Below are 25283 nucleotides of genomic sequence, written 5' to 3' on the forward strand. Positions count from 1 at the left end.
CTCATTCAAGAGATGTATTTTGGATCTCGGTCTCACAGAGGCTTCGTTGTGCTGTGTGAAACCTCAGGCCCTGGCTTAGTTTGCTTCCCTGCACCGTCTGATAGACGTTCAAGTAGCAAAACATGACACCTTAGTAATCAGCAACTGAGTTGTTTTTATTGTATATCTTATGTTGGGGGGGTCGTCATGTGAAATATTAATCCTTCGCGACAAAATTGGCTCTTGTCACACACCCTTTTTTTCCCCCCACTCTTAAATAGTTTCTTTAAAAAAAATACAATTATCTCAGGGATCTAAGGAGAGAATGCCTAGTACTTGGCCTTTATCCTATGTACTGCCAAGGCACAACTTTTAATTAGGCCTTGGTGTTCTGGAAGCATCTGCAGCGAACCTTCAGAGCAGGTCTCTGCCTCATAATGTAGCATAATTAGCAGCCGGCCTGCAGCAGACCTACACGCTTGATATTTTATTTAAGCTGCCCTCAGATCCTCTGCGTCTCACAGCCACGTCCATCACTAAGTAGAAAGCCTTACCTGCACTGACCTGTTGGAGTCTGAACAGCGAACATGCTGCTGTGAAACATCGGAATACAATCCGTGTTTTCCCCCCCGCTGCTTTTGAACCTGCTTTATTGATGAATACAATGATACCCCCCCCCCCCCCCAAGAACGTGTGTGTGTGTGTGCGCTATAGCCATGTCTGCCTACCTTTCATATTTGCACATGCTTATTCATGGAGTTAGTGGAGATCTATGTGCTTATGTCCAAGACTGCATATTTCTGTGTCATTCGTGCGTGTCTACACGGGCGCACTATTAAGGGATTTGGGGCGTCTGAAGCACTCAAAGTATAAATAAATGAAGCGCTTTGGCTGTTGGAGTAGCTGGGTTTGCCAGGACTAAGGGCCCCTCCAGCCTGTGATCCTATCCAGCTGTCCCTCTCCTGCCTCGTCCCAGACCTGAGCCTCGCCACAGCCTCCCCCTCTCTCTCTCCCTTCGCTCCCTCAGTCGGTCTTACCCAAAACCCATTAAGCAGGCCCCTGATGGCGGTACAAGATAGGGGGCACTGGGTGAGATTGGGGGGGATGGTAAGACCGGCGGGGGGGGGGGGGGGGGGGGGGTGGAAAGGGAAGCCACTCCAGAGAACTGAATCCATTAAGAGTGATTTGACTTTAATTAGCAGGGTAATTACCAGGTGGCAGCTTCCTTAATTTATTTACGCGGCCGGTTTATATTTAGACTCCCCCATCTTTACTTTACCTGCTGGCGTAGCAGGAGATGCCTGGGGGGCCAGTAGGCCCTCATCAGAGCAGAACCACCATACTTCACCCATCCTGTATGCAGACCACTAAACACACAGGCCACCAGGCATGCATGCATCCTAAATGAAGATCACCATACATACATACACACATACATACACACACATCCTGAGTGCGGACAGACATACACTCACCCGGAATTTCGCTGGATGCGATGGAGGGGGAGGGTCTATACTGGGCTGCTCATTAAGGAGAGCGTGTTAATCAGGGCCGCTGCGAGGGGGAGCGCGCCCGCGGCCTGCACGGCCTGGCTGGATGACGTCTTCATTTCCAGACAGATGGTCCCAGCCGGGCAGAACAGCCTCCTCTCCTGCTTGCCAGGGCAGAGACGCGGCGTGGACGAGCGCGCTCGCCCTCTCGCTGGGGCTCTGGTGGAGGTGTGCAGGTGGAAGCCAGGGGCTTTGAGGGGTATCAAATCTGTCAAATGTCTGTAACAGAGCCGTATTAAATTTTAAAATGCTTGGATAAGCTGCAGGATTTGGGTCAGGGCTGCACAAAAGGGCTGCAGTGCAGTTTATTAACAATTGAGGAGCCCCCAGCACGCCCCATGATGAGAACTCCATCAGAGTTGGGTGGTAAACAAATAATGCTATGTAATTGAGATTGATAATGTAAATGTGTGACTCACCGTGTGGGCTATAAATCCCCACAGCCTGCTTGCGCACACACACGCATGCACGCATGCACGCATGCACGCACACAATAAGCCATGCATATTTCGAGAATGGGCCTGTGCTGTGTGTGTGTTCGGCACATGAGCTTTATCCCCATGATGTATACCGACATACATAGTGTACTTTTCCAATTTGCATTCAATCAGTGTAGATTTATGGTGATCCATGGGCCCTGGCTCCGGTCACAGTCTAAACCCGGCTCTGCCTCTGGACGCTTTATGGCAGACAGGGCCGTAAATTTCCCACTGCGGTGGAGGAGCAAAATCACTGAGAGAGCCCACAAATTCTCAGCTCAGCAGTTCAAGGGTCAGTTGTTCTCAGCCTGCCTGAGCTTCAGCATTATCCTGAGCCCCCCCTCCCTCAGCAGCCGACTAGCCAGCCGGCCTCTTTGGGGGCCGCTTTTAGGAGCCATTTATTTAGCGCCGCACAGCTATTGTTTGTAAAACATGCAGTTATGCTTACTCAAATAGCGAAAGTTATTAACATTTTTCAGTTGTGTAGCAGGTCAGCGCGGGGAGGCTGAGTTGGCAGAGGGCTGTCTGAGTGCATGGCACCTCGCCCAGAGGCACGGGGGAGGGGCTGGGAGGGGAGGGGGAGAGGGCTGGCGGGGGAACATCACAAGGGGGATATTATACGCTGGATCATTCATATCAATTTCATAGTTGTTGTTTTCTGCAGGTGGTTTGATGATATTGTGCTCAGCGACCACCACACAGCAGTTTGACAGACATGTGGAGGACAACAAACTCGACATGCAGTGTTTCTGTCCAATCGGGCTATTTAGAGAGGGGCTCTCTTGAACTGCAGCTCCCCTGGAGCCGTCCGAGATGTTCCCCTGCAGAAGCACTGCCTCGGCAGCGCACCCCCGGTCCCACAGCTCAACCCCCAAACTTCCCAGTGTTTCATTTGGACAGGTAACCTCCCCTCCTCAAGTTGCCCACCATTTCAGAACAAGTGTTCTGAGTGCCAGGGGCTCCACGTTGACGCGTTAAACAGCCCGTCGTTCAGCTCGGAGCAGGTCGCCTCCCCCCCCCCCGCCCCCCGCAGGGCGTCGGCTCTGACAGACCCAGACAGCCGGTGTCTGTCTGCTTCCCTGTCACATTAACGTCCCCGAGTGTCACCGTGATTGAATTAGCCCACGCAAATCTGGAGCATCATTTTAGAAACAGGACGGGAGAGAGGGGGGGTGGGGACTGCTTTCATCAGACGGTTTCAAATAGGACTTGATTGATCATCATGGCCCCTGATGGTTTTATATTTAGCCAGCCCCCCCCGATACGATATCCGGGCGAGACGGATGGAATCTAATATAAAGCACATTAACTATAAAGCACATTAACCACACACAGAAAATACCACCAGGCCCATAAAGTTCATTAGAAGTATCTCCCATCAGGGAATCTCCTGTGACTTGGCTTTCAGCCTAACCGTAAAAACCATGCTCATTCTGACTGCAGGGGCACTTAAAGAATTTAAATTAAAAAATGATCTCAGCTCTTGTCTCAGTCTGTGCATGTTGGCCCCTGGTCGGTAGACATGCAGATCACAGCCCAGGGCAGGTGCCCCCGCCGCCCAGCCCAACAGCCCAGATCATCCATCAAGGGTGTCGTTATCGGGGTCGACCTTAACCTTGCCATGCCTCTCAGTCACGCCTCTCCTTCAGAGTGCCTCATGACCCCCGGCCCGGTTCAGAGGTGCGATGGGCAGATAAAGCTGCCTGGTGGATCGTTTGTTCAGGATCTCTCCGTCTCTCTCCCTCCCCTCTCTATGTCTCTGTCTCTCTATCCTTCCTCTCGCTCTCCCTCCCCTCTCTCTCTGTCTCTCAGGGCACACCCCGTTCATCATCTCCCCCCTGCTCCCTGACGCTCACGCGGCACTTGCCGAGAGTCTGTTCCCAGCAGATGTGTTTTATGTCGGAGCCGTAAAGTCACAGGGCCAAACTTGCTGACTGGCCTCTGCTTTTCAGGGTTGCGCCCGTCTCCCAGTGAACCCCCCACACCGCCCGGCACTGGAAGGCTTCCAGGTGGTCTGAAGGAAGAGCGTTTGGGCAGTGATACGAGCATGTCTTTTTAACGACGGGAGAGGTGCAGACCGGTGTGTTAGTAAATTAAGACACGGAATGATTCACGAGGCCACGGCATATACTACCAGTCTCTTACAGCCAATTCACTTTGGAAGAGAAAGACATATTTCCCCTCCCCTGTTGTGGCTGCGTTAATGATGATTGGGTTCTACAGGGAGGGCTGCCATCGTTGGTGTTGGATAAAGCTACAGCTTTTTTCTCTTCTACCTCCTGTTGCTCGGCAGAATATTTCGAAATGTGTCATATTGGGGCCCAATTAGGATGTTATATCAATTTGCAGTAATGGAGCATTAGGCCTTGGTTCAGTGGCTCCAAACTTCACAGCTGGCTGGCCTTTTACATCAAAAAGCAGCCGCCGCCGCTTTCCATACATCAGCCTAATCTGTGTCTCTCCCGCTTGCAGAGGAACGGGGGTGGAGGGTGTGCCAGGGAGGCACTCAGACCCACTCCAGTCCCCCTCAGATCTGAAGATAGAGGATCAGCTCTCTCTCTCTCTCCTCACAGGCGGTGGCCGGTACACAGCAAAACAAACACAAAAAAAGATCCATTACATTAGCCCCCCACCCCACACACCAGCCCCAGAAGCAGCACCAGGCAGCCACTGTGCATTAGGAGGCTGCCGTTTCAGTAAATTGCCGTTTCCTCTGGGTGATGTGTCCTCAAAGGTCACGGCTGGGAGGTGTGGTTTCAACCACGGTAGTAGCACTCCCTCTCAGCGTCCTCTAACCCTCCCTCCCTCCCCCACCTGCCCGGCTAGCCAGGATAATATCATCCTCTGCTGCGTTGTACACCACCATGTGAAATGGGATTCAGAGGAGCATCGTGGCATTTCCAGTAGCGTGACCTGACCTTGCATCATTCACAAGATCATCTACATCATTATGCCGCCGCTATACGATATGTACCTTTGGACCGGCCTCTGCCTTCAGTGTACGTCACTCCCAACGATTCTGCCCTCCCATTTCCTTTTTCTCTCCCCCCACCTCCCCCCTGTGCTAGCAACACACAGATGCTAGTATACAGTACATGTTTAGCTGCAGTGTGACCTTTAGATTCTTCATAGGAGCAGCTCCCACGTGGGCTCCCCCCGCTGTCTAGCTGAAAAGTTAACATCTCTGCAATTCCACGAGACGCAGCGAGCCGTCGTGGCGGAGACTTTGTGAGGGGTTAGGAGTCAGCCACACGGCGAGGCTCCCCTCACCTGGAGACGGTGAGGTAATGAGACGCCACCCCGGCGCTCTCATCTCATCCCACCTTCCATTTCATTGCCCGCTGCGTTTTTCGAAACGGAAGTATTCACCCTTTGTCCATTTAACATGGAATGATCTGGAAGATAAGTGCGAGAGTACTCTTTTCGTTGTTTTTTTTTTTTTCTCTCGTCTCTGTCTTTCTCCTGTCCAACTCTTTCGGCTGTCCATCTCTCTTTCTCTCTGTGGTAACTCTCTCTCTCTCTCCTCCATCTCCTTCCCTCCCTCTGTCTGTCTCACTCCAAACTACTTCTCTTTTATAGCCTCCTGTCATTACCCAGCAGAAGCTGACCGCGCAAGGTGAACATCCAGCCACACTTAATAACCAGCCATGCAGGCAGGTGCTCGACTCTGGGGCTATATCACCAGGTCTGAGGGACACCAGAAGAGCTACCTCTCAGGGAAAGAGACAGGTCGATGACGGACCCTTATGACAGAAGTCCCCATTAGAGGGCTCTCAGGGTCTGAGCAAAATTACTATTAAGTTAAAGAAACTTTGTTCCTGTGTGAAATTGTCATATCATTTTATGAAGCGCAGGGTGAGAGGAATCGTTGAATGGTCTTAATGTGTTTTGCTTGAAATAATGGTTTGGTTTCAAGGCTCAGTTGAACATCTCCAACGGTGGAGATGGATCAGTCGCCGGACTGATCTGACATGTCCAGGGTTCTAAATTAACACTTATTTAACCTGCCAAATGCGGGTTAAAATTCATTTTGGCGGGTGTTAATAAAAACTCACTAGCCAGTTTGGCCGGTGATATATGAGGCATTACATGAATGATACATAAGGCTCTCTTCTTGGCATGGTTCTCGGTCATTTATCCCCCTGGAAGTACCTCCTAGTTTCCCAAATGGCTGACGGGTCGGGAATGGCTTGTGTTTGACAATGAAAATGTTGTCATGTTTTGTAAGGATTGCCGTAATGTAAATACAAAGTTCTTAATATAGGCTAGAGTATATTAGGTCGATTTAATTAATGCCTGCTTAGGACAAAAACATTACTGTAAATGCATGGGCAGGAGAATGGACGTTTTAGCCAATTACAATAAACCGTGTCCTTACTTAGGCTGTGTTCACACTTGGCGTCTTTTTTTTTTTAAAGAAAAGAGCGCTGCCTTCAGCGCCTTTTGAGCGCCTTTTGATTGCTTTCAGCGCGGGAATTCTGTAACCTGAACGGGAATCATACATTCTAGCGATATATTATTATCCGTTCATTTCCGTTGGTTACTTATTGACAGAATGACAGCTAGAGTTAGCTACTATGGCGAATAAAATGCAATTACTGGCTTTAGTTTTGGCGTTTGAGGAGCCATAGCCTGGTAAATAAGGTAGATGGTTACTAGGGAAGGTACACACGTACCCTACTCTCCTCATCCTGATTGGTCAGCTATCAGAAAGGCGCTTGACGTCACCCAGCGCTTTTCTGAAAAGTTGAGAAAATTTAACTCAAAGATGCTGTGCTTTTTTAAAACAGCATCTTTGAAAAATGTGAAGAAGAAAAAATGATGCCAACAATGTTAATAAAATGATCAAATGCATTCAGTGAAACTCATAATTGTTTTTTATTTCACCGGAAAGAATTTGGCTAGTGGAAATTCTGATTGGCTGGTGATCAAGAAATGTAATTTAGAACCCTGATCATGTCGTGCTGAGGTAGTCGGCCATGCCAGGTTGTTCCCTGGCGGTGACCTCCACAACGAACCCCATCAGTGTCGAAAAATACAAAAGCCTGGGGCCTAACAAGTAACTTACTAAGGCTTAACTTCTAGAAGATGCAGAACCCCATAGAGCTGCTGAAACTTGTGTCCGAAGCCAGTGGATTACATTAACATTGGCCGCATCTCCCATTGATTTGCGCGCGGATTGGGAATGCAAACCTCTGCGAGAGCAGCAGAAGCCTCGTCTAATACCTCGGCAGCTCAAGTCTTCACATGTCAGATCGGGAGCCGGGCAGGCGTGCACAGTTTCCTGCGAGTGCAGGGTGAAGCCAGCAGAGCCGAGCGCGAGCACAAGTGATGCTTTCACAGCCTGTCCTCGCCCGTCTCAAGCCCTCCCTGAGCCCTCATTAGCATGCCTGCTGCATCCAGCCTCGGCACAGCTACTGCTGCACAAGCTCACGCCCTCTCCTATCTCCCTCCCCTCCCTTCTCTCCTCCCCCTCCCCTCGCCTCCGTCAGCCAAAGCCTCTCCTATCCCCTTCTCTCTTTTCAAGACTCCTCCACTCTCTCTCTCTCTCTCTCTCTCTCTCTCTCTCCCCCCTTCTCTCTGTTCAAGATTCTCCTCCACTCCCACACTCTCTCCCACGCTCTCCCCCCCTTCCCCCCTCTCTCCCACACTCTCGTCCCCCCCTTCCCCTCTCTCTCCCACACTCCTCCCCCCCTTCCCCTCTCTCTCCCACCCACCCTCTCACTCTCCTCCCCCCCTTCCCCTCTCTCTCCCACCCACCCTCTCCTCCCCTCCCTTCCTCTCTCTCTCCCACCCTCTCTCTCCCACCCTCTCACTCTCCTCCCCTCCCTTCCTCTCTCTCTCCCACCCTCTCTCTCTCCCACCCTCTCTCTCTCCCACCCTCTCTCTCTCCCACACTCTCCTCCTTACTCCCCCCTCTGCTGTGCTGTCCTCCGCCTCATTCATTTTCCATGCCTCTTCTCTCTGATTGGCCTTGGTCTGTCTATCATCTCCCTAGTTTAACCTGATCCACTGCTAGTCCCCGCCCCCGCCCTCCTTCCCAGTCCTCTGAGTCCCGTCTCGTCACTGCCCTTTCTGCACCCTCTGCATGGAACAGGAGAGGAAGCCATTCATTCCTATCATTTGCTTTGCTTTATTAATCACCTCCAATGAAAATCCTAAACCAACACTATGTACAGTAGGAGGGGACAGCCTTGGTCCGTTTCTTTTTATGGTAGATGCTGTGTGTTTGTGTTCTAGTTGACATTATAGATTCTGTGTGTGTAGTAGGTTAGTGTCTGCCAGTATCTGCATTCAACTGGAGTGTCTCCACAGTCCTGTCTGTTTGCCTGGTATGATTGAGCGCAGAGAGGGTGGAAGAGAGTATTTGTGTGTGTGTGTGTGTGTGTGTGTGTGTTTGGCCAAGCGGCCCAGACAAAACACCAGGGGAACATTGATGTGCCAGCAGGATTAGAAGCATCATAACTTCAAGCCCTCTTTCAAGTGTCCAAAGATTCCCCCCCCCCCCCCCCCCCCCCCCATCATCCTTTTGTGCAGGGAGGACTTCATATTACCCTGCAGTCACACCAACCTGCATGCACCGCAGAACAAGACGAAGTTAAGCTAAGCTTCCCTCTGGGGAATTCAAAAAGAGGCAAAATCTTTTGTTGTTCAAAACAATAAATAATTGCCCTATCATTGTTCCAGAATGATTAGCTCTCCAGTGGCTCACTTGTATCCTACTTGTTTATCCTCATTGTTGGGCTACGGATACTTCTTCATTGCTTTATCAACCTCTCTATTCTTCTCTTTCTCGCTGATACACACAAGCACATTCACAGATACCCCCCCCCCCGTCTCTCTCTCTTTGTCTCTAATACACATGTGCATCTCCCCCCCTCCCTCAGTCTCTCTCTCTTTCCTTCCTCTGTCAGCCTGTAGTTTCTCTGGCCTGACCTGGCCTGACCCTCACAGTGGAAGTGCGGGTTCTCAGCACACAGCCCAGATATCCCTGCAATTAAATGATTGGGTGCCATTAGCCTCCTCTCACCCTCATGTAAAACTAACAGTCTCCATAGGAACCAGCCGTCAGAGTCCCTCGGCTGCAAATACCACGGTCTTCACACACACAACAAAACACACAGGACCAGGTTCTTGCCAGTTTAAATTAAGTTAACTGGTGATTGTTGTTGTTTGTATTCTTCCCCTGCTAGCAAAATTGCACGTCTGTTGATTCGATTGCTGCCCTTGCTCACGTTTGTGTTTTAGGTGCATTATTATGCTGAAGTAGTTTTAATTAATAAACTGTAAAAAAAATCCTAGAGGAAACACTGACCAGCATCAGTTATTTGTGATTTTCCAAATAGCAAATTGAACATGGAAGGTTACACGTCCGAGTGTGCCGTTACTGAAAAGACACCTTGAAAGATTCAAATCAACGTTTTAACATTTTTAAGTAATGCATATTTCAAAGATTTTCAATTGTCTCTATGGGAATTACTGTTAACATCCAGAAGTATTTTAGCCATTGTCTTTACAGTACAAGCAGCACATGCTCTGCTGAGGTGAGGAGAGAAGCTGGCAGGCATTATTAGTGCTGGTGGTTCCATGTGGCCAGCTGCCTGTAAGGGTCCCTGGTGTTGTAGCGAGGCCTGGCTTAGAGGGTGTGTCCAGGCAGTCAGACCAGACCATTAGAGCCTGATTAGAGTCTAACCCGAGACTCCCGAGGTCTGTCAATGTGTTGACATCCTTCTCCTTACCTGATCAGCAGTAGAACCAGCACATGTAATTACTTCACTGGCAGGGGGCTTGTTTAGCAAACCAGCAGAGTTAGTGGAAGCGCTGTTCCTACGCAGGCCCTAATTACAACCAGTCTAAGGAGCTGGGAGAGTGCAGCTCCGCTCCATGAGTCTCGCCCGTGTCAGAGGTATTAGCAGAGCGCATCCCTTTCAAGTTTGCTCTTCCCCGTAATCAACATGCAGGATGTTTAGAGCTCTGTTTGTGAATGTCGATGCTGCTCCTCTCCATGTGCTACTGTCTCGCTGACCTGGGTATGTTTTCTATGTCAATACCGTTGAGTGGTTTGCTTCCAAATGAGTCCTGCTTCCTATTTAGCACTGTAGTCTTAAACTGAAGTTATGCAAATGCATTGAGAAAAAATGAAACGGACTTCTAAAATGAAAATCCTATCTACTGTTTGCTGCCTTCCAGAGTTAATTATGGATATGGAAAAACATTCTACTGTGTTTTTCCAGCCCTGAGCAGTTTATGTTTGCTTTTGCTCTTTGCTTATTGTTTAAAGCGGTGGAAAGAATTGTTTCTTATGTTTTAGCGTGAACAACTCGAGCAGAATGCCGTCTGTCCAAAGAGAAGGCGTTCTCTTAATCATATATCCAAAAAGAAAATACAAAATAAAAAAAGAAAATGAAAAACTTGTGATATCAGCCTGTTTTCTGAGCAGTGTCTTGTTGTCACTGTAAGTGCTTGTTGATGTGAGGGGGTGATGAGGACTGTGGGAGCCCCTCGGAGGCTGGACTCCTCTGGCAGCGGCCGTGGAAGCGCTCGGCCTCTGCGTTCGTGTCCTGCGTGGTCGCTGCGCTGCGATTGGTTGCTCTCCATCCGGGGTTGGCGTGGGTTACTCATGCAGCGTCTGAGGGTTCCTGCCGTGGGCGTCCCCCGCTAAACTGGCAGTGGGCCTGTGACTCAGCAGGACTTAGCACAGGAGCGCTTACAACACCCCAATGCTGCTGTGGAATTAATATTCAGTTGGATGTGATGTGACCAAGGTCAAGACTAGCTCTGTTGTGAAAGTCTTGGGATTGAAAATGTGGGCGAGGAACGCTGAATAATGCCTGGTGCCTTATATTTATAGAACAGTTATTTTGTATTGTGAAGCAACACAAGACTGCATCAAATATGTATGCCTATTGGGTCTAGTCACTGTCCAATCTCCAAGTTAATACCCAGCTATTTTAAATTTATAGTTTGAAGTTCCTATCCAGAAATGCTAACCTCTCCCTCCCTCTCTCCCCCTCCCTCTCTCCCCCTCTCTCTCTCCCCCTCTCTCTCCCCCTCTCTTTCTACCCCTCCCTCTCTCCCCCTGCCTCTCTCTCCCCCTCTCTCTCTCCCTCTCTCTCTCCCCAGTGCCCAGACTCGGCCTGTAAGCAGGACCTGCTGGCCTACCTTCAGCGTATCGCCCTCTACTGCCACCAGCTCAACATCTGCAGCAAGGTTAAGGCCGAGGTGCAGAACCTGGGGGGAGAGCTGGTCGTCTCCGGGGTAAGCCTGTCCCACCGCCCTGACACACACGCGCACACGCGCGTGCGCACACACACACAGGTGTCAGCTGCCTTCCCTCAGTTGACAGATGAATTTAGCAGCCAGGCTAATGAGTGTCTGTGAACAACCTTTAACAAAGAGCCATTACATGACATTGACGGACTAGATAGGGGAAGATTTTACACTGTGAAACTGCCCCCAAGATTTCTCCAGGATGTGAGAATCCGGTTCAAACTAGAATGAACAAATGTTCCGGGTGAGTCATGAGAGAAAATCCATGTCCTCCTTGTCTCATTCATGTACTCCTCCTCCACAAAATGAAAGCAGCTCCATTGAATTTGTACTGCACTTGTGTTTTATATATCCCCTTTAAAGGCAGCGCTACTGTAATTTCACCTGTTTTAGTCTGTTGAATATTGCAGGGGGGGTTTCCACCCCACATTAACAGATTTTCCTAATTTGTCAATTTATTTTCAGTGAATTTATAAATGTAAAAACTCATTTGTTTTTAGATGTCAGGTAAACCAGGGTGAAACACGGGTAATAACCCTGTTCTAGAAACGACTAATATTGGCAAAATATAGTTCTGACTGCTGGTAATAACACAATTTACTGGCACTTCCTTTTGGTAACAACTAACTGTTTCAGTTTCAAATTGGTGTCTTTGGGGTGGACCCGGGTAATGGGTCTCCCACTACCTGTCTGCCCAAAATAGAAGTGTGAGGTGCTAACACCACCACCGTGTTAAGACAGGACAGTACAAAGGCTATTAAGCTTCAGAAATGAAATTAAGGCCGACCTTTTCCACATCCTCAAATATCACCCCCGCTATTTCTCATACCTCGCCTCGTGCGGAGGTCATTAATTCTCTCCTCTCCAAACACGGTGTCTGTCTGCCCTTCTTCTGAGAATCAACTACAGGGAGGGCGGGGGGGGGTGCTTGACGGATATCTTTAGCTTGGAGGAGAGACAGGAGTTTCACACACTGGGCTGGCCTTCGACGTGATGACACACACACACTGCCTACAGCTGGAGACATGACGAGGACACACACACACTGCCTACAGCTGGAGACATGACGAGGACACACACACACTGCCTACAGCTGGAGACATGACGAGGACACACACACACACGCTGCGTACAGCTGGAGACATGACGAGGACACACACACACACGCTGCTGTAGCTGGAGACATGACGAGGACACACACAGACACTGCTGTAGCTGGAGACATGACGAGGACACACACAGACACTGCTGTAGCTGGAGACATGACGAGGACACACACAGACACGCTGCTGTAGCTGGAGACATGACGAGGACACACACAGACACTGCTGTAGCTGGAGACATGACGAGGACACACACACACACGCTGCTGTAGCTGGAGACATGACGAGGACACACACACACACTGCTGTAGCTGGAGTCACGGGAAGGTCCTGGCGATGTGGTGTGGGTGCGTGGGCTGCCGTGTAACTTCTCCCGTGTGCCTCCCCCTCAGGTGGACAGCGCCATGTCCCTGATCCAGGCGGCCAAGAACCTGATGAACACGGTGGTGTCCACCGTCAAGGCCTCCTACGTGGCCTCCACCAAGTACCAGAAGTCCCTGGGGATGCAGTCCCTCAACATGCCTGCCATCTCCTGGAGGATGAAGGCCCCCGAGAAGAAGCCGCTGGTCAAGAGGGAGAAGCAGGACGACGGCCAGGCCAACAAGGTCAAGAGGTCGTCCCAGAAGAAGCACGTGAACCCCGTGCAGGCCCTGAGCGAGTTCAAGGCCATGGATAGCATCTAGAGAGAGCGTCGAAAGGGGAAAGGTTTAGGAGCTGGTGTACTCTGTAGCTAACTCTGTGAATTTGTAGATTGAGCTTTTTCGTCCCTGTCAGAAACAACGGGGAAAGGGGTTGTGGATGTGAAAGGAAGGTTGTTTGAAAGCATTCCTCCCACGTTGCCCGGTCGACCTGTGTGTTTGATGTGCAGTTGCTTTTTTTCAGGGCTTTTTAATGTATCGCCACTTTGGCCCTTGCTGGGAATCTCATTTTAATTCAAACAAATGCGTTCTGATATGCCTCCGTCTCAAACCTAAGGTTTTTCTCTTGGGGGCGGAAAAACGCAATTAGAGGAAAGCAACTGGACAAAGGGCATTTATTCTTTTTCTTCATCTCTCCTTTTGGTTTTTTTTCATAATGTCCATGCGAGGAGAGGAAAGCTTTCATAGATATGCCGCAAGATATAATCCTCAGAACCTTCCAAGTTGATTTGATTTCCTGTGTTTTATATTCTTTCTAACATATTTTATAATTGCATGGGAGGGTCTCCGTGGTATCCCACTCTGTCGTATATAATACGGCCAATACTAGTAATGTGTAGTTGTGCTGATGTTGACTATGCAAACTCTCAACTGCCTATTTTTTCCTCGAGCAATCATTCTAGTTCATCTGGGAAGTGTTGAGCTTTCCCTGGAGGGGTTTCAGTCTAGCTCGGTGAAACCAAAGTAAATATTGTTTCCATGTGTGTACTCCCTGCGCCTAAACCAGTTCAGTTTTAGTTTGTTATACCACTTTGTACTAATGTCACAGAATATTTTTTGCACCACTGCTTTCAGTACAGTAACTATTGTTGTAATATCTCCCTGACATTTGCGGAATGTAAATGTTACGATTAATCCACAGCGATATTAAAAACACGAGCCAGGTTTTATTCCAGATCCTGTTTTGTGTGCTCGGAGTTCAGCAAACCAAACCTAATGGAAAAGAGTTCCCTGCCTTCTGTTTCAATACACATGACTGGCCTGGGGGTACCATCCTACACACATACACTCGCTCCTACTACACACACACACACGGTCACACTCTGCCTCACACACAGTCAACGAGACTCTTAAATGAGCCGTTAACTCCTTCCTCGCTCCTGGTCCCTGTTGGCTCTTAGTGAGAGTGGAGGAAAGGTGAATAGAGTTGACCAAGCCAGGCCACATCTCTCCACAGCAGTTTGGAGGTGGCACTGACTGTCAGCTGGGGTAATCAACCCCACCCTCTAAGCAGGCGTCCAAATTGTTTAATCAATTTTCCTTGTATCTCTGCAGCTTAGGGATTGTTGGGATGGAGAAAAGCATTCTCCTCTAGCTGTGTACAACTCCTCCCTAAACCGGCAGGCTAAACCTCCAGCTGCAGACACGCAAACAGCCATCGTGATTGCACTTCATGCACACACAAAAAACCTCTGTTGGTGAAGCACTAGGGATCATTTGCTTTTAGTCGTAGAAGAAAGTGTTCTCAGGGTGTCTGAGCTTCGAAAGGGCAGCAAATGGTCTAGCCATAGCCTTCCCCTCATAGGGATGCATTGGTCCTTTGAAGCCCATCCACTGTAGACTGAATGACCATCTCTCTCTGCTAGATTGACATCTAAACAGAATAACAAGTGGGTCGTGTAAGGTTTCTCCTTAAAATTTCTTTTTTTTTTCTTTTTTTCCAAGCTCTTTTGTTTTGGTCTTTTAGGCTCAAGTTGGAGTGGGTGGAGTGGGAAAGAGACATTTCTCATGATTTAAATCTCCTTTGCTGTGAGGACGAGTTTGCATCCAAAGTGTTAACACAATATTGCTGTGGACGTTCTTTAACTCTGTTATTGGAAACTGTACTGCACACTATTTTACATATTCATGTACCTGCTTTATTTCATGTTAAATAAATGAGATGGATACTGAATTGCCTCTTGTCATTTTCTTGTACCATCTCTGAGAATATTAAAGTTTTCTCCATTTCAGTCTGTTCATGCATCCCTCACCTTCAGGATAATGTGATTTGAGTCTTCTCAGCACTACATTGTTACAAAAGTAAAAGGTCTGAATTTAACAAGACTCAAGGCTCTCGGTATCATCTCAGTCAATCTCATAGGTGTTCTAGTGTGTGTCTGCACAGGGGGGGGGGGGGGGGGGGGGGGGGGGGGGGGGGGGCGGCATGAGGTGGGAAATGTGTCCTCTGTCTACCAATGTCCCAGACAACACTTCTTCATCAATAGGTTACGTGTGATTAACTAGTTCTCCCTAAGAAATAAGGCTCGAGTTCCTTGTCTCCACCTACACGCGGTAGAATGCACCTGTGTCTTTGTTCTGTTTGAAGGACCACTAGGGATTACTTCTCACTTTTTTTCCCCCGTGAGTTCTTCAACTCTCACACTCTTTCTTCTACTCTTTCCCTCCTGCTCAGACATGTGCCTCGGTCTCCTGCTGGTCTCCCTCCCGAACCGGCGTGTGCCCATGTGGGAGCTGTAGGTGGAGGCAGACTCAATAGTGTCTCTGAAGCACGAGCCATGTTGGGACCTGTGCTCTGGGCCTCAGGCTGCAGGCACAGTAAGGGGTGTCCTCTGAAACCCCGAAACCAAGGGGTGTTTATCGTTACCTAGATATCTTTACAGCAGAAGAAAAAGTGACATCTTCCGGAGAAATGTTGGAAGTTATGACGCAATGGCCACACCAGACTTAATCCCGTTATAGTAGTTGAACTTCACAGCCAACGCCCCCTGCTGCTATTTCAGTCTTTCATGTCTGTCTCTCTCGCCCCATATTGGGTTGGCACGACATGATTGAATGAAGTGTGATCAATCAAAGTGGTTGTGTATGACACTTTAATCAATAAGGGAAGTTTTGTTTCCCCCTGAAGATTCCCATTATGTTTTTTCCGTGCTGGAAAGTGTTGGGGCAGTCCCGGCTGTCCAGCCAAACGTAAGCAGAGCAAGAGAGAGAGAGAGAGAGAGCGAGAGAGAGAGGGGCATAGAGGGAAAGAGAGAACAGACTCTGAAGTATTGGTCTTCAACCAGGTGTGAAAGGATTGGCAATAAAAGCAGGTTTCCGGAGTGACAAGCTGACTGGTGTAGAAGGTGACATCTCTGACTGATAGCTTTGGCTCAGTGGTAGGAGTATAAATATGCTAAATATGATGACAGGTTGAAAGGCCCATTGAATCAGACCACACAGACATAAGAGGGACTCCACCAATCTGTTTTCTCTCTAAAAGGGGGGGAAAGATGGAGTGAGTGAATGAACGAGTGAGTGCAGTCATGCCAAATAGGGCAGTTCTTAACACAATGTCCATAGCATTATACAGCATCTGAAGACTCCGGGGTTTCGACTGAGGGATGCATGAATAGATAGTGAAGGAGGGAACGGGTTTGTCATGTGTCTGGTGTTTTAATATCCATCACTCCCTGCAAAGACGCCAGTGAAGCTGTCTTATTTGCATCGCCAAGCTAGTTTAAAGGGGGCGATTGATAGGGGGTGAAATGATGTTTTTAGATGTACAAAGATTTAACCGAAGGAGGTGAGATTGCTAAGTCTGTAAATGTCTGTCTTTTCAAATTCTTTATTTACAGAAACAGCCAGTATTTACACAATAAAATGTCATCTGTCTTCCGTCAGTCGTATCAATATTCATTCAGTGTAATCACCAGGGGTGGCTATACGGCAGAATTCAAACGGAAAGAATATTAGTAAGTAAGACTTTATTTATATAGCACATTTCATACAAGAATTGTAGCTCAAGGTGCTTTACATAAAATCAATAAAAACAATAATACAAGAGATAAACAATTCAAACAAAAATAAAAATCGCAATAAGATCTCTGTTCAAGAGAGAAAACAACTTTAAAAGTAGGAAAACTCTTTTGAGATAAAATTACTTAAATGCTTCGGTAAAAAGGTAGGTTTTAAGCTGTCTTTTAAAAATGTCTAGAGTGTTTGCTTCCCTAATATTTATGGGTAATTTGTTCCATAGTTTTGGGGCGTAATTGACAAAGGCCGAATCACCAATCTTCTTATGACTGCTTCTGGTGACCTCTAATTGGCCTGCATTTGATGATCGCAGTGTTCTAGCTGGTGTGTAGTTTATAAAGGAGTTAGCAATGTAGCTAGGTCCTTGTCCGTGTAGAGCTTTGTATGTGAGGAAAAGGACCTTAAAGTCAATTCTGAAGGTAACAGGGAGCCAGTGTAAAGTAGCTAGGACAGGACTAATGTGTTCTCTCCTTTTAGTTTTGGTTAATAATCTAGCTGCAGAATTTTGAATGAGCTGTAGTCTTTCAGTGGTTTTCTTGGGAAGACCAGTGAAAAGTGCGTTACAGTAGTCTAGACTGCTGGATATAAAAGCATGAATTAACTTCTCTGCATCATTTTGGTTTATGAATGGTCATACCTTTGCTATATTCCTCAGGTGAAAGAAAGCTGTTTTGGTCACTTTATTAATGTGAGAGTTGAAATTCAAATCTGAGTCCAGGATTACACCGACACTCGTCACCTCTGGTTTAAAACAGGGGGTTAAGCCTCCAAGATTCTTAATAAGCATCTCTCTTTTGGATTTGGGGCCAGTAGGACTTCGGTTATGTCTTCATTTAATTTAAGAAAGTTATCATTCATCCATTTGTTTATTGCCAACAGGCAGTTGGTAATGGAATTGATGGCCGTTGCATCGTTGGGTTCAGTGGATATATATAGTTGTGTGTCATCCGCATAGCTATGGAAATCTATGTTATGTTCTCTGATTATGTCGCCGAGTGGTAACATATAAAGAGAAACAAGTAATGGACCTAAGCAGCTTCCTTGAGCAACCCTGTAGCAGTTCTCATGTTTCTTGGACCTATGGTCACCTAAACTAACATAAAACTTCCTTCCTGTGATATATGATTTCAGCCAGTTCAATACACTATCCGTGTATATTAACCAGTGTACTGTTTGTCATATCATGAAAACATGATCACTGAACTACTCCTGAATAACAACGAACTTTTGTAGCACAGATAAGCTGTGCAGTTATGCTCAACATAAAGCCACCAATACTACAGCAATGGAGAAACCTGGACCTTTTGGAGCAACATTTTAAGTACCTGAAGGCCATCAGCTCAAGTGGAGTAGTTGTAAGTTACGGAATTGTATATTGTGCTTGCGGTGTCAGGTTTATAGTATCACGGTAAACCACATATCATGTTTAATGGAAGTATTTTCCCTCGGGGAACTTCACTTTGCTTTTTTTCGTCGAACTGTAATTCGTGATGTGGTATTGAGCTTTCAATCTTCCCAACGGTTATCTCGTAAACTTAAACTTTTCCCCCCTCGTTGCCCCAGATCAGGAGGCCCTGTCGAACAGAGCCTTTTATAGTGACTGCTGACTCTCACGGCCAATCCTTTACTGCCGAGAGCCTGTCACTCGCAGGCGTGTTATCCCAAGGCTTCCTTTAGCGCTGGCCAGGGACGTTGGGAAAAGCCCAACCCACACCAGCAAAACCTCTCAGCATCGATTGTAGCCCAGCTCTATGATTAAACTCCATGTGAAATGAAATGTTTTCCCTCCCCACAAGCCTTTTGTTGTGACATATTCAGTGAAAACAACCCCCTGACGGAACATCACAAGTTTTAAGATAAATATGTCAGGGTATTTGAGTCATCAGCTGCATTCTCTCTAATTTATTCTCTTTCAACCAGACGAGAGCGTGTGTGAACGGTCGACCAAGCAATCACACCCAATGCCTCACCCAATCTCCCACACACGTCTTAAGACCGCCTCTCTAAAGACAATATTTTAACTTAAATTTTGGATGCTGAGGCTTGCAAGACCAGTTAGCCTACATAAAATCTATAACCTAAAACCAGCCTTGACTAATGTTAATGATGTCAGCCTGACCGGCCTCCCCTGTGGTGGTGCAAGCAAGAAAACAGTTGAGGATGGTGTAATCCATTGAAACGCTGCTTGCATAAAAATAAAAAAAGCACCAGCACTATATGCCTATTTAAAGTCGCTTTTTATAATCAGCTCTCAAGGAATCACAAAAAAGGGAGTTCAACATTATGGAAATCAGCAGAGTGCCACATACTCATGTAATAATGTTAACCTCTTAACAATAGACGCTCAGACAATTCTGTCAGGCTTACTGTGGAGGCTGTTGCTGTTGTACGGCAAATAAATAGCCGCAGCGAACATGTGTGCTTGTCCCGGACGATTTGTGTGATGTAATTACATCTAAAATGCTTTTTAGCTGTCTCTTTAATTGACTTTCCCCCAGGAGTGATTTGCAACTATCAAGTTCCTCATTGTGGCATGTCATTGTCTTCGGTCAAGGACTGGGGATTATTTGCGAGCGCTTAAATCCAGTTTCCTGACCGGGCCGTGTTCGATCAGCTCGTCAGCTGTCTGTCTGTGGACATGCTCTGTATAACCCGCCAGCCTTCTTCTTCCATCAGCTCCGACTGCTAAGGAGAGTCGCTGTTAATGCATATTAAGTATTCTTTACCCACTTTGTTAAGAGTCCTTTAGAGCCACTCGCACGTGTTTGACTTGAAATACATCTTGACAGCTATTTAAACAGCCCCAGATATTAAACATTCAGTCAGACACCTTTTGAGTAAGGTAATCTTGCAGTGTCACGCAGGACTGCTGACTACCAATCATCTCATATGTATTCTGGGTCGCCACTTTAGCTGGTACTGTATTTTAATGCCCTACATCTCAGGGCTGCATTTCAAGTGTGATTTATATCTTCTCAAGTCAACAGTTACCATCAGATCCAAGGATCTGGCTTCCTTCTCAGAGAACTAGCATAGCTAATAACCTACAGGAGGGAAAAAGGAAAAATATTGCTGAAATAAATAAATACTTAAAAATTAAGTCTTGTGAAATCTTAGTGAAATATGTTGGTAGACATTGACGAGTGGAGAGTTGATGAGAGAGATACAGAGAACGTTGGAGAGAGTCAGGGTGCAGAGAAGGATATAGAGGGATGGAGAGTGGGAAAGATATCGAGAAAATGGTCGAAAATTCAAGGAAAATAGAAAGGGTTGGGATGGGCGGCATATTGGTACCCATGCCTGTGTCTCACCCTAAACCAATTTCCTTCCCAGAGACCCTGGGGAACGTCTGATTCACACTGTTTCCTCTTTCAGGGCAGGATTACTCCAAGTGTTCATCCTGCTTTTACAATTAGATCACTCTGCCAGATGCTGAATTCATCAAGAGGGCAGACATATTTGTTTTCTGGTGCGGGGAATGTCTTCTCCATGTCTGAGTCTGTGTTAGCAGGCCGACCTGCACAACGCACGCCTTGTAGACATTCCACATGACACACATTCATTATTCATTTACCATGAGTTTCACCCAGGTATGTCAGATCCACTCCGGGACACTGCACAGGTGAACCTGGGAAGATGAAAAGACGACACAGGCATTGAAGAAGTGGTTTCAAAGTGTAGGGGGTTGAGATCGGCATGGTTGGAAAGGATTGGGGATGTGGGGGGGTTTAGCATCGCATGCTTCCCTACTTGAGCTTAGATATTATTAGGATGCCACTGTCAATTTGTGTTTTTTTACACAAATACTTTTGATTGAATGTTTTCATGTTTAAAATGAATTCTGTTTTTATGAAACAATTACAGTACGACAGCAAAAGCTTTGAACAGAGCACATCTGGGACTACCCCCTGGCCTGAAGTGAAAAAAAACTACATTCAGATGGTGCGCTGTCCAGACTACAAAGTGGAAATGCCTTTTGGACCTCGGAAATATAATTGCCGTGTGAGTTTGAACAAAAGAATGGTTTGCAGACAAACACTGGACCCAACAAAATAATACACAGTTATTTAGCTGAGAAACCAGGGCTTCCTTAGTTCAGTGTACATTAGCAGTGCGTGTGGGAGTGTGTGCATTTCTCCCCTCTCTCTCTTCATAGCATAATGTCAATGGAAACGCACTACAATCACTTAATGTACTCCACAGTCCCACTCTACATATGGGCTTTAAACACTTTAATCGAAGACCTGCTCATTTTTATTGGTGTTCTTTATAGGTAAGGCTGGTGATGATTTTCAAATGCACTCAGTGATTTGTGGCTCATTAGGGCGAGAGTCAGCTCCACGGGAGAGCATGTGTTTGTTCGGGGGGGGGGGGGGGGGGGGGGGTCATGATGTAGGAGGTAAGAGACAAGAGGGCCGGAAATAGGAGACAGGAAACAGTAGGAGGTACAGTAGGCTTCAGGAAGTACAGTCCCAGTAAGGAAACACAGGAAAGCGAAGATAAGAAACAGTAAACAGCAGGTAGGACACATCAGCTTGGAAGAAGTATACCCCCCCCCCCCCAGCTCCCCCGGGGGTGGTGAGGCGTGTTCATGTGGGGATACTGTGTCGTGGGGGCCTGGGGGCGGGGTCCGAGCAGCAGGCAGCACCTCCCAGGCACTGAGGTGCTGCGCCAGGTGAGGAACAGAGGGCTGAACCTCCTCTTCTGCATGCCAATTAGGCCGCTCCCTCTCTCTGTCCAGGCAACCTGCGAGATCAGTGATGTTTTGCCAGGATCATGGCTGCATGCCAAGTGATTTGTTCATCTTGAAAGGGAATCATTTTGGATAGAGACCGAAGGGGAGAGTTTAAAGTGTCCCTGAACAAATAATTAATCTTTCGCGGATTTATTCATCGTTCCTCAACGAAGCTTGATACACCGATTTTCATGTTTGTTAATTCTGCCAAACCCGTGAGAAGCTTCCTGAGAATATTTCGGAGTCAAAGTGAACTTTGAGAATATTGAGAGGACTTGGCCTCTACAGTCTGCCAGAGCTCAGAAAAACTCACAGCTACCTGTCTGACTGTCAGATTGTTTACTCTGTGTTTCTCGCTTACAGAGGGGTCGTTCTCCATCACCTGTAAAAGTGTCTGTCTGGCGGCTCCCAGCTGAATGCAATGCCTATCAGCCGTTATTCACCCAAAGGTGTCCCAAGCAATTCTCAGGTGGGGAATTTTACAAGTTGTGTATATTTCCATTTTTAATGAGTAGAATGCCAAGCGTGTAAGAAGTTAATTACGTAATACAGTGGAGGACAGGATTGCCCTTCAGAGGAAGAATGGCTACACCCGAAAGGCCAAGACTCCTTTTATTTGGTCTCGCTCACCGAGATGATTTAGGCTGCTGCGTTCCAATGACAAGTGACATTGTTATTCTGGTGTCAGTTTCCATATTATGGCTGTCATCTCTGTGTTAATGTATGTACACCAGTGAAAGCTGTTGTGGGGAAGTGTGTGTGTGCGCGTGTGTGTGTGTTGGGTATGTGTGTGATGTGTTTGTGTGTCGGGGTGTGTGTGTCGGGGTGTGTGTGTGTTGGGGTGTGGGGTGGAGATTAAATGGACACATGACAGAAGCATAAAAACAGATGAACTATATGGAGCAGGAAATACGCTGAGTTAATCAACCTTTGGTTGTAATGAGCTGTTGTGTAGGCCGACTTAATTAAAAGGGATGTTAAATAATTCCTCAGTGGTCATGGTATCTTGAACCCAACGTTACGTTACAGCTGGGCTTAGTGTGCGACCCCCCCACCCCCCATTCTCCTACATCTGGACAAATCCAGGAATGTCTGGAATGTCGGCTTATTAAGGCTTTACCTTGCTGGGGAAAAGACCCCTAACGGGAAATGTCAGTATTGATTCTTCCCCTTCATTAATACGACCCTTCCTTCCCCAGGGCTGTGAATAAGGGTGTGTTTGATGGAGGACGCGGGCAGCGTGTCAGAATGAGGTGTGTTCCCAGCCTCAGGACCGCGAGTCCTCCCCATCACACTGACTACGGGCTCCTTGAAGGGTTTATAATGTGGACGACAGTTCAATAGGGATCTAGAGGGAAAGGGTACCCTTTAATTCTTCACAGGGCTGAGTGCACTTGTCACGCCATCTCAGCGCAAACGCTCAGCACTGACGTGCATGCGCACACACGCGCCTCTCCAGAGTACCTCAACACAGAAGCGGGTCCGAGACTGGCTTGGATTCAACCTTGTTTGTCCTACTCTCCCATATCTGACAGGGCAGATGTCTCCAAAATGAAATCAATCAATGTAACGTTTTGTAAACATCCTAATTATGTGTCCTGTGAGTGATCTTGCGTTTGGAGTGAATATTACATTTCGCTCAGTGTGAAATTGCTGTAAGGATTCAACCACAGTCAAACATGATCAACTCTCAGGAGATTTAGGCAGTGACATTGTCATTTAATGCTTGAACATCCAACTATTCTCATTAAATGAAAAATCTGAGAGCAAAAAACGGAAGTCGAAGAAGTGTTTAATTCATCAATCAAGACTGCATTATTATCCCTAGAGATGCAGACAACATTTAATAAGTCCAGATGCAATTATTGTTGGAAGTGTGTAATTCAATGTTCCTTATCTTGTCATGGCTTGACTTGATGGCCCTATGAATTCTGTCCATACTGGCACCTAGTGCAGAGTAATACACGTGTAACAAAATGAAGTACCCATGCTTGTGGCAGGAGGGATTTTGCTTTTTTGCTTCTTCTTTTGGACTTTGTATCAAGCAAGGAGCTGGTGGCTGCACGTACTGTGGCACTGTCTCCTCCCGTCACAGTGAAGGAGTTCCAGCCTCAGGCATCTCCAAAGAGGCTCGATATACATCTCCTGTTTTACATAAACGCTTGAATAAGAATGCTGCATGGCCGGCTGAGGCCCTATGCACACGGTGTTAAAGGTAAACACGCTGTCGTTGTAGACCCTGCATGTGAAAGCACTGTTAAATGGAATCAGACCTCCTGAATACCAAGACGGAATACAGTAGCGGATGAAAGCCCTTTTTTCCACATGAACTCCAGTCCATAGTGTACTTACAGCAGCAGGGGGGGTAGCATTACAGTGTACATACCTTAGATTCTCTTGGATTATTGACTCCTTTATTATTGAATCTTTTCCTTCCTATTGTGGTCAGTCATGGTCATACAGTTTGACCACTTGAATTGAGTGTGCTCTCTCGCCAGCCCCACGGGCCATCCGACCACACAGATCCTAATGGATGTGGTTCTGGACTGGCCGCCCCACAGCCAGTGGGAATGATTGGCTAATTGACCTGCAAGAAATTGTGGCCAACGGCTCCACTTTCTGCACTGCATGGTCAAACATTTTTCCAACTTCCTCACTTGGACTAGCATCAGATCAGTTTTATAAATCGAGACGTGCAAGGCCCCTTTGTCCTCGTTATTGTTTCTGTTGTCAGCTCGGGTCCTGTCTCACAGAGAGAGGGAGGTCAATGAAGGGGCAGACAGAGAGAGAACAGTGCATAATAGTTGCAAGGATACTCTCATATGTACTTTGAGGCTTGTTAATAGCTTGTAGACAGCTACCTTGGCTAGTGCCTGTCTGAAGGGGAGAATGGATGAGTGCTTTTGAATTTTGTTGGTTGACATGACAACTGTACCCCGAAAATAAGAACACAGCATCTGTTCAGCAAATAATTGGTCCTCCACAGCTCCTTGTTAAAATGTCTTACCACATTTTCTTTTTCATCATCACAAACAACCTGCACATTTGAAGCATCAGCACATTTTCAACTCTCTGCAGACCATGGATGGCAATGATAGTGTTTTTTGTTTAACAGTGGCACCGATCTCTATGACTTTGCAACAAAACAAAAACCCAGAAATCTCTCCCACGCTCCTAGGGAAATAACATTGTCCTGTGGAAACCGTTTGGGTAAATTGTAGTGAAAACTGTGCTGTGCTTGAGAATATAAATGTTACACACAGAGCGTAAATAATACAATGACAATCGGTGGGGTCAACTTTTTCTCCAGGGCGTGCATCGACCCCCCCCCCCCCCAGACCTGTTGTTTTTACCTCTTTGAGGGGGGGTCAAGTCTTAATTAGGGGGGTCAAACCCCCCCATAATTCGAACCCTGGTTACACAGCTGTGCTGTATGCAAGGACTCAACATCCTAGCGCCTGGAATCCTACTGGAACTTTCCTCTCAATGTACTGGTTCTATAGGACTCACTGTAGCTGTAACTTCTCTGTATGGATGTTAGTAAAACACACTGGTTTTCGGTGGCTCCACAAGCACTTTGTAAATGAGTCCCTCTGTGGATAAACTCATCATTTCCATATCCACTTTCATTCAGTTTGCTGATGCCCGCGGTGGATAGTAGCAACCTACATTTAATTAGGGAGTTAGACCATGAGTTGACTGGATGTAAGACTGAAAAAAAAAAACCCACTACT

At 47.1% G+C, this 25283-nt stretch overlaps 1 protein-coding gene across 1 annotated transcript in view; it reads left to right on the top strand.

Annotated features, from left to right (window-relative positions):
• Positions 1 to 14973, top strand: part of ctnna1 (catenin (cadherin-associated protein), alpha 1) — an 81186-nt gene extending 66213 nt beyond the window's left edge. The window contains 2 exon segments of the mRNA XM_067248071.1: positions 11132 to 11266; positions 12774 to 14973. Coding sequence (XP_067104172.1) covers positions 11132 to 11266; positions 12774 to 13064 — 426 coding nt within the window. The 3' untranslated portion in view covers positions 13065 to 14973.
• Positions 14974 to 25283: the final 10310 nt, after the last annotated feature.

This window comes from Osmerus mordax, chromosome 12 (genome assembly GCF_038355195.1).
Source record: "Osmerus mordax isolate fOsmMor3 chromosome 12, fOsmMor3.pri, whole genome shotgun sequence".
Classification (NCBI taxonomy): domain Eukaryota; kingdom Metazoa; phylum Chordata; class Actinopteri; order Osmeriformes; family Osmeridae; genus Osmerus; species Osmerus mordax.